We start from the raw sequence: 10,254 nt of genomic DNA on the forward strand, positions 1-10,254 counted from the left end.
GACCGTTGTCACGAGCATTAATTAAATGCCCTATATTTGATTTTCTCAGTGTTTTATACCCCGATCCCTCCATAAGAATATCGATTTTCTCTTCGGCTTTCCGTTTTAACTTCTTAGCTGAATCTTTTATACGGGTATTAAATGCTTCTTTAAACGGTATATCTCTTTGTATTACATCATGAGCTACACTCATCCCAGAACGAACAACTTCTTTACCGATAGCCTTTGCACCTTTTGACAAAAGAGGTAAAACACGACGAAAAAGGCCCCCGAGAAAACTACCAATTCCATGCCCTCGTTGATTCGCTGACCCTACATATATGCGTTCAATACCGCTCTGTCTACCACCACCATATTGAATATCAAAATACTCATCGTAATATGTCATTTTTTCTTTTTAATGTTTATTTAATCTAATCTAATCTAATCTTTTAAAGTGCAGTGTTACAGTCAATGTACCGTATTCAAATGGTATAGGCTGTCCAAATTCATTTCTTATATCAATCTCAATTGCTTGCAAAGAAGTATGGAGTAGTGGTATATATTTGGACGTTGCAAAACTTTTATGTTTGACCGAACCATAAACGTACGATTCTATATCTAAAGATACGGTACGGAGTAATGGTGTTTGCACATCACCTGTAATGTAAGATTCACATATATCTGTATATACAAACAACGTCGCAGGTAATGCTCTGATTAAACTAGCTGGTCTAGATGCTACCCAAGGTTTTTCATCATCACCATACAAAATATGATACCCTCTTTTTTTCATATCCGAATCATATCCAAATATTTGTGTTAATGTTGGCGATAATTGGATAGTATGCTTATATTCGCGGCAATGTTTACAGGAACGTTGTGCTGTAATATAACCGTTTCTATCTAATGTAAAAATTAAATGCTCGCTCAACGATGTTCCATTCACTGTTGTAATAAAATCATCAATTGTCTGATAGAAACCCCGTGGTATAATGTGGTGTTCTACAAATATATTTAGCTTTTCTTCTACACCCCTCAATGTATCAAGCATCTGTGGTTCGATGATATAGTTTCTTCTTACTATTGTTTTTTCATCTTCAGGAAGATGAAGAAATGTCATAGGTATTTGAATATCAGTTAAAGAAACGCCCCATTCACCTTGTAAACGCAATTGTTGTGGTAATCGTGTAATAAAATGTGTCGTTGTGTTATCCGGAAAATATGAGATACTGCTGTTGCTAGGCAAAACTACATAAAAATTATCCCTCATTTTTTTTTCAAATCGTTAGGCTTTATCCACCTATTAAAACTTTCTGGAAAACCACGCCAGCTAACGAAGATACATCTTGTACGGCCTCGACCTTTACGGCGAATTATTCTTTCAATCCTAAGATCTGTCTTTGCATAATCTCGTTGAACTCTGGTCAATTCTTCTTCGTAAAAGACGCCGTCGATGTCTTCACCTTGAAGGTCACGTAAAAAGTAGACCGGTGGCTGTGGTTGTATGGATATACGTATTATAAGAAAAATTTTTTTACTCCAGCCACCTTCATAACCTTTCGCAAATGCAGCTTTGCTACTACTGATTCGCACAAGGTCACCGACCTTGTATTTAGGAATACGGGTACGTTTACAAGCATATTTATGCAGAAGATTTGCTCGAGCAATTCGAACATTATTCAATGTTACATCTTGGGGGGCCATTTTAATAGCGCTGTGGTATGAGCGATTATACGCATCAACAATATTTTGCAGTACATCAATATATCGTTTATTTTTTGTGTAGGTAAAATATCTCCATATACGTTCTTTTAACGTTCTGTTAAATCGTTCGACAACTGCTGCTTTCACATCTGGATTACGAGCTACTCGAAAACCAATTTTTGCATTTTTTAAGTAAATCTGTGTGGCTGCCCCTACAAATTCTTTACCTCGATCAGTTTGTAGAACAATAGGACGTCTACCATTACTGCGTGATAGTATATGTGCTAAGCCTTTTGCAACACCAGCACTTGTTTTATCCCGCAGTTTTTCAACCCAAACAAATTTACTTAAAGCGTCAATAACGACCAGTAAATATGCATAATTGTTATTATAATTTTTAATTGCCCGTAGATCTACGATATCTGCCTCCCACAAATCATCAATATTATATAAATTGTAAAAACGTCGCGGGTATCGACGTCGTAAAGGCTTGTGTAACGTATATGCATCTTGATTCTCCAACCATGCAATTGTTTTGTTTTTGGAAATTGTTTTATTTGTTTCACGTAATAATTTCGGCGCTCCAGAAAAAGAGGCCTTATTAGAAGGGTTGTAATAGATTTTTTCCAATCTCTTCATACTTTAGTTTTATTTTTTCTTTTTTTTATTTAAAGGGGTTAAACTTTCCCAATTATTCTTATTAGTATAACGCTCGTAGACGTCGGTATCATCCGTGAAAAACTCGCTCGAGTCAGATGTCTGACGTACTCTTCCACCAGCATCCAACGATACAATGTTAGGTATTTGAAGCGTATGACTGTCGGTGTTCAAATCATTTGACCAAAAATTTTGGTTTCCTATAAATTCACGGGGTATCTTTACAGTACGCAGGAGTGATGCAAAATGATGTCTTCCGACAGGTCTTTCCATTTTTCTAGAACGCATAGCGTCATTTATAAGATCGATAATATTAGATTCATCTATTTTCAAACCGTTAATAGTGACAACTCCATATTTATCCCAACTTAGTCGATCAGAAGCGTTAGAATGTATATGATTTAATAAAAGTTTAGCTTTTTGACGAAATTTTAAAGGCACACTATCCAAAATTAATATGTCGTCTAGACAGTCTTTTTTTTTTTTCATCTCTTCATCCTCTGAATATTTTGATTGTATTGTTTTATAATCGTTATTATCAAGGCTAGTCTTAAAAGGTGATGTGTTACGTTTTGCTTCTTCCACGAAGTATAGATAACGTTGTAGTATATGTAGTATATAAATAGGCCTTGCATTTTTCTCTTTCGTCCGCAAATTTGCTTGAGTTGAGAATTTCACGCATTTCTTCATCTAATCTACTTAATGTAGTACCAGGTGTTTGAATTGTTTTATTATTATTATTCAATACATGTGTTAATTGCTCGACTTTTTCTTCTGGTATCAAGACCATTTTTTTTTGCGTATTCCATTATTCTTTAGCTACCTCCTATAAGACGAGATAATACAGTACCCAATATAGGTGCTAGTAATAAAGGTAAGAAGCCTCCTCGTTGTACGATTAAGCGCTTTTTGTTCTTCCAAGAATCGTTTTTATGGGCTAGTCGTCGTAATATGTGCGCATAACGTTTCAAACGCTGTTTATATGGTTGTTTAAGAGTCACATTACCACGTAATATGTTTAAAGCACACTCACATATACACTTGACGAGTTTCGGAGCCTTTTTCAAGATAGCAATTCGTTGTTCGCTACTAAGATGACATAATGCCCGTAGTATTGAAGCATGTTTTTGACCGAATAAAATATGCGCGGGCGGTGCCATTATACAAATTACGTGATCGCTGGTAATAAAAAATCGCTGTTATCTGCCTGTCTGTTAATATAAGAGATGTTTTAGCTACTGACAAGATTTGAATTAACTCTTGGGTATAAATATATTAAGTGAGTCTCTGTATAAAATATTAGATGTAGATTATCGGAGCTGTGTTTCTCGTATTATATTTTTACTCTTTATCTCTTTACGTGGTATATAAACATATTGATACTCATCATCCGGAAATATATGTGTACGAAAACGACAATTTTCCGGTGTAGATTGTTTTAAATCTAGTAATAAATAACCATGAGGAGTAGATGCTGCATCGTTATATATCTCCCGTAAAAACCGGATATTCTCCGGATAAACTTGACGAGCTAAATGTTGTATTTGGGCTCTATCCCTAGGATTTTTAAACACAACTATATAATTAGCATTCAACGAAATATCCCGCATACCACGACCTTGATGAAATAAATTCTGTGTGATAAAAATAACACTTATATTTTTATGGTGGCTCCCTTTTGTAAATAAATCTACAACAGTGTTATCAGATGCTTCGCGCATAAGATCGTCAATAACAATAAGTTTTGGTCGTAGATCATTAACATAATCATCATTTCGTGGTAGACCCTCGCGAAATTCGACATTATCACCATATTCAGTATAACTTGGCTGCCATTCTGAATAGTAAAACAATATACGATCAAACTTGGTGTCGCTCATAGTATCTATGTTTCGAAAAAATCTTTTCACGAAGAAGGTTTTACCACAACCTGTGGGACCACAGATCATAGAAGTCCAAGGATGTTTCCAACGCGTATCCATCTTAGCGACTAACCAAAGTTGGCGGAAGTTTCTGATTAAAAGATTTCTTACACCATAATATAGTTATCTAAATATTAAAATATCTAAGTATTAAAATATTTTAAAAAGTAAAGTAAAAAAAACTTTTTTATTGAATCGATATTTTTTATTTCAAGAAATTGTAAGCATATAATAAATAATTATAAATTACAATAACCATACGGTAATGAACCATAAGATCCTTCACGCCTTCTTTTATCGAAAGTCTGTTTACATGTTTTATGCTCGGAATTTGTTATAACGTTATGAAACTCTGTACGCCTAATAGCTTTGAAATGAAGTGTTATAGGGGTATCCAGCTCATTTGTAATAAGAGATCTGACAGAATGGTAATTGATTAATTTACTATTTGCGAAATTAAGAGTAATACCCTTAGCCTTACAAATTTCGGTGGTACTACCATCAGGTTTACGTACTACAAAAGCATAAAATTTCGGATCACCCGAAACAAAAGATTCGATATAACTACCCGTACCATAACACGTTAATTCATCTGTCAAATCACCCAACAATTTACCAGTTGGCGGTTCATATTTGTTTGGTGAAATACCCCTTACATATATACAGGAATCTGTATCGCAGTATAACACTCGTTTGTCAAGACGTTCGAGATATTCATATAATTTTAAACGCGCTTGAGCTGTTGTGTATGCGGCTATTACAACATTTGTTATCGAAGATGGTGTTAAATTTTCGTCTGTACTTATATAACCAACATATAAAACGTCGTCATTAACAGGTAGTATACTTGTAACGTTAACTTCATTACTGGAGAGTAGCTGTATCAATCTGCTACGTGTTGTCACAATTTCAACTTTAGGAAGATTTTCGCGCTGACCAAATTTACCCCAAAAAGAATTTAAACATAATTTTGAAACAGCTCGGAGACCTGGATTGACACATATTTTTTCCGACTCCAATTTAACACCTTCCGCTCGCTCATATTCCTCTATGTATCGTATTTTAGATTCCTCATCAACGCAATCGGAAGGCCAACCACTAGCTTCTTGCTTAATTTTTAAGAAAGTGTTTATGTATTCTGTGAAGTGACCACCCTCCTTAGTTTGAGAATTATATTGTGTTACGTCGTATTGCCAAATTTCATAAATATTTTTGATCTTATAACCAACGCTTACTGCTTTACGTATTTCATGAACCACCCAAGTCCCTGTAAATTCGCGATCAGTAACATCCTCGTGTATACAATTTGATTGATACTTATTTTCGCAACATGTACGGCATAAAGCAAACATTAATTTACCATGCATTCGTACGGGTAACACAGGGTGATAAAGATTACGAGGTGGTAATATTGTACAGTGAACAAGGCCTTCTATTTTATCGATTTCGACTCCTGTAGGACCTGTTAATTCGCGACATTCTTCGCCGACGTATATTTTCGGGTGTCCTACAGGAAATTTATCTGTTTTACAAATATAAGGGTAAAGAGAACATACATCGACATAATGTATTTTCTTATTATCCTTTACATTATACAGAGATACCATGTTTTCTGTACGACCTCCGTAAAAGGCATCACGTGGATTTAACACTTTCAGCGATATAGAGGTTTGGTTTTTTCTAAAAATATACGCATATCTTCTCTAGATGCTAAAATACGATCATAGTCACACTCCCACATTTCTGTTAAAATATATCCGGCAGATATAATTTTTGCTGTAATAAACTGTGTGCGTTCCAAACGCGTATCCATGGTATCAGTGGTAGTACCGCTGTTTCTATTTACAGTATAGCATCGGGGACAACCATGCCAATAACAACCGTGAAACTGTAAAACATGTTTAATCATCGTGTTCTCAATAGTTTCTTCGTAATAACCGTCAACCAAGATATCTTCGGGTAGCCGTGTTTCACGACCACGCCCAGCATGAGCTATAATACGACCCAATTCATGTTCCATCCAAATCAACCAAGAAATAGCTTTACGCGATTGTTTTTGACCCCACCGATAACCCCCTGTAGGTATAATACCTATACTATTTTTTTGAAGAAAATTTTTACGGTAAACACGTGAGCAGGCCGATGCTATTGTTGTACTCTCCTCGAAAGGACAAACCTTACCGCATTCAATAAACATTTTACGAAAAGCTAAACAAGCTCGGCGTAATATTGTTACATCATTTTTGCAGTATTGTACAATTTTTTTTGCAAAATCAAATATATAGTTTGAATGTTTTTCCTTGTTATACCAAAGTAAAAAACGTTCGCGTTCATCGTTATGCATATAACATGGTGAATAATATTTTATATCTGGTAATGGTCCTATATAATTTTGATTTTCAGGTGTATTAAATAAATGCGGGAATGTGCCTTTTGTAGTACAACTGTCAAGTGCAAAAGCTTTCGGTAAAGCGCTTAACGGCATGTGAAAATAATTTAAGCTATCAAGAAATGTAGTGTGACCTATTGTCATTACAACGATGTTTGTACCATTTAATATTATTGATGGCATCTCATTCATACTACCTCGCGTAGCAAAATATCGTAAAATAAATTGAGCATCAAAAGCTTTTGCATTATGAGCAATACAGATTGTGCGTTTGAAAGAACGTAACGGTTTTGTTGCCAAGTCAACGAATTGCTTTACAGGATCTTGATTAAATACATATTCGCGCACACCGCAATATTGACATATTTTTGACATATCACTGTTATCGTTTAAACAATAACTACACGCTTGTTGAACAACGCATAAGCTAGGTACATGTACAAACGTTTTATCATCCCCTTTAACACGCATATTTTGTTGTGTTTCAAAGTCGTAAAATAAAAAAACGATTTTTGACTGATTATTTTTAGTTTGTTTTATAGGTTGAATGTAACATAAATGATTAATAGGATAAAAATCTTTACATATTTTGCAATATGTAATATTACAATCGTGCTTTTGCTTTTTATCTGTTGAAATAAATCTTGAACATATATTACATATTTTTAATGTATCACACACACTTTTTTTATCTTTTCTTTTTTTATTGTCTAACGTTATGGGTTTTAAATGCCGTTGAAAACAATTATTATTGTAAAAAGATCTTTTACAAGAATTACATTTAATATGAGGGTTTACAGCCGTTATGCACGGTGGTTGCCCCATACAGCGATTGCATTTTTGTAAACATTTATGATCACTTATTCTAGTATACGCTATATTACAAGCTATACAAAAACCGCGACTACCTACGGCAGCCCGTAAGTTTAAAATAGGTTCAAAATGGTGTATTCTACGATAATATAAAAGACGTAATGTGTGTGTGATACTATTAAATATATTCATTACATATCTCGTACCGTCATATAAAGTTTCTCCACCGTAACCTAGTGTTTCAACTTCATATAAGACGATAGCGATGCCAAATTCCGCTAAATATTTTTGAAATTGTTCTAATTCTTCTATTGTACATCCATTATCCGGTATATTTACTTTTGCATTTCTTACAAGTTCGAGAGCCTTCTCTTTTTGTAATCTGCCGCGAGATAAACGTATAGACATCCAATGTTTGTGTAATTCGCCCGAACGAATTTCACCTCGTTCCACGTACGCTCGTGCTGCTACTAACGACCGTGGTAAGCAAAGATTGTCGGAATTTGTTATTGATAATATTGATCGTTTCGCCACATTATCCAGGGTTAGTTTTCTGCGTGAACCACCGTTTACGCGACGTATTATACAAGTTGTTAATGTGCAGCTATCATTAATATGGAAATCTGAGGCACTTTGAGCGACTCGACTTACTAATTCCCACAAATCTATATTTCTAAAATCTCGTACATAACGGTAAGACAGCCACACAGGCCCATGGGTAAGAGTATCAGCAGTAAATGTCACGCCTATATAATCGTCAGGATTGCTCGAATTTGTAAGATATACATGTACTTCTGCAAATACTTTATCTAACCATCTTAAAGGATTGAAACCTTCTGGCGGTTGTCGTACAACGAATGTTATCTCATGTCCATGAGTGTCAAATCGTTGAAAATAGCGTCGATTTTCTCGTAAAATATTAAATGATGTCGGTTCACCCACTTCATCAGAATCTTGAACGTGTTGCTTATTCTCTCTTTCTTCAAGCTGTTCTATCTCCACTTCTCCCTCCTCCTTTTTTTTCTCTTCTTCTTCTTCTTCTGCAGCCGTATCACATGTCGCACGACCACACCCTGTTTGTATTGTTAATATATCTGTAATAAAAATATTAATAAAACTTTTTTTTTCTCTTTTAACTTTTCTGTAAATTTATTTATTTATTTTATTACTAACTTAATTTTCAAGGGGTTTAAACGAATTTATGATCTCGTCCGACACATGTTTCACCGGTAGAGATCCTGCATCATATATATATATATATATTTTTAAAATAATATATTATTATTATAAAAATATCAATATCTTACCGTCATAATCATTATCGTTATTTATTGCTGATGGTTCAATCTCGTCCGATACATTATTTACCAATGAAGATCCTGTATCATGTATAAATGTAATAATTAATTAATTTTTAAATACATTCTACAATAAAATATTATTCTTTCTTAATTAATTAATATATCTTACCGTTATTTTTTTCGTTGTTTATTGTAGTAGTCTCAACTTCGTTCGGCGCATTAAACGCATCATTATTATCGTTGTTTATTGATGTAGGTTCAATTTCGACCGATACGTGATTTACAGATGGGGTTCCAGCTTCATATGTATGTACATAGCTATTATTTTCATAGCTACGATTTTTATTATCTTGTTCTATTTCTAATGAAGTTGATGGTGTAAAACGAAGAAATTCTTGCCACATCCAACTACACCCTTCAAACAGGTTAGAACTGTCGTAAACTTTCTCTGCATCGGTGTGCATTTTTTTCTTCATGTACTGGTTCATTAGTAGTATCATTATTTTCAATTTGTTGAACACATTCCAATAAAATAGCGTCATCTTCATCTGTCATTAATTCTTGTATGGCTATTTTAAATATTATATTTCTATCAGATTCTGTTTTTATTTTTTTATTATTTTTTTTACTTACCACGACGTTCGTTGTGTCTGGTCACTATATTGTGAACATATTCAGTATTTTGTAAACCGCGTTGCACAATTTCATTGTAAACAATATTAAGAATATCACTATCATCAGTAAATAAACCTCTATTATAACACTTTATAATGATACGTAAACCGGAGCGACTTATTAAAAATTTAAATTTTTTCAATAAAGCTTTTCGTGAAAGATTTCGCAAACGGGCGCACCATGTACTATTACAAACACGTCGTAAATACGGCGAATAGGATATCAAAATACGATGTACTTTGGATATGATTTCGTAGAGATTCATTTTAGCCTCTTTCAAAGCTCGCACAATACTAAATGTTGCAAAAAATTTCGCTGTTCGGAGTTATAAGATTCTACCTCTATCATCATCTGGTTTAACATGTCTACTTTTTTTTTTGATGACAATGCAACACATGTATTTCATGTCTGGTTGTATCAAGTTCAATATATAAAATATTAAAATATTAAAATATTAAAATAAATTACAGATTTTAATAGTAGTTAATAGTAGTATTAAATAATATTAATAAATAAATAGCCTGCTAATTATTTTTATTATAATATTATATAAAAAATAACTCTTTGTTTTGATCTTGGTGTACGTGCCCAGCGGCTTATAGTCATCTCACGATGACGTGATAATGCAACGGTTACATGTTTTGGAGTTTCATATTACCGAACACGTGCAAAGGCACTATCTTTTACTTGTGATGAGATCACTCCCCGTAGAAATCTTGGTACTTTGGGGAATCGTCGTCTTTGGGAAATCACTACTAAGATTTATGAATACCTTATCTCTCCCGTCATTTCACCTATTGTCATTGTTGCA

General features: G+C 34.0%; 2 protein-coding genes across 2 annotated transcripts; both read right to left on the bottom strand.

Annotated features, from left to right (window-relative positions):
• Positions 1-4,504: 4,504 nt before the first annotated feature.
• LOC118648442 lies at positions 4,505-5,872 on the bottom strand. The gene has a single exon (XM_036294756.1). The coding sequence runs from the start codon at positions 5,870-5,872 to the stop codon at positions 4,505-4,507; it is 1,368 nt and encodes a 455-aa protein (XP_036150649.1).
• Positions 5,873-5,895: 23 nt separating this feature from the next.
• Positions 5,896-8,874, bottom strand: LOC118648443 (the record flags this gene model as incomplete). The annotated part of the gene is made up of 2 exons (XM_036294757.1): positions 5,896-8,561; positions 8,775-8,874. Coding segments are annotated over 2 exons (2,742 nt in total), but the record flags the coding sequence as incomplete, so codon positions are not given.
• Between the last annotated feature and the right edge of the window lie 1,380 nt (positions 8,875-10,254).

Source organism: Monomorium pharaonis, unplaced genomic scaffold (genome assembly GCF_013373865.1).
Source record: "Monomorium pharaonis isolate MP-MQ-018 unplaced genomic scaffold, ASM1337386v2 scaffold_439, whole genome shotgun sequence".
Classification (NCBI taxonomy): Eukaryota; Metazoa; Arthropoda; class Insecta; order Hymenoptera; family Formicidae; genus Monomorium; species Monomorium pharaonis.

What these genes read in the sequence shown, in the direction of transcription:
- LOC118648442 (XM_036294756.1), bottom strand. Translation starts at nt 5,872, where the DNA reads ATGGTATCTCTGTATAATGTAAAGGATAATAAGAAAATACATTATGTC.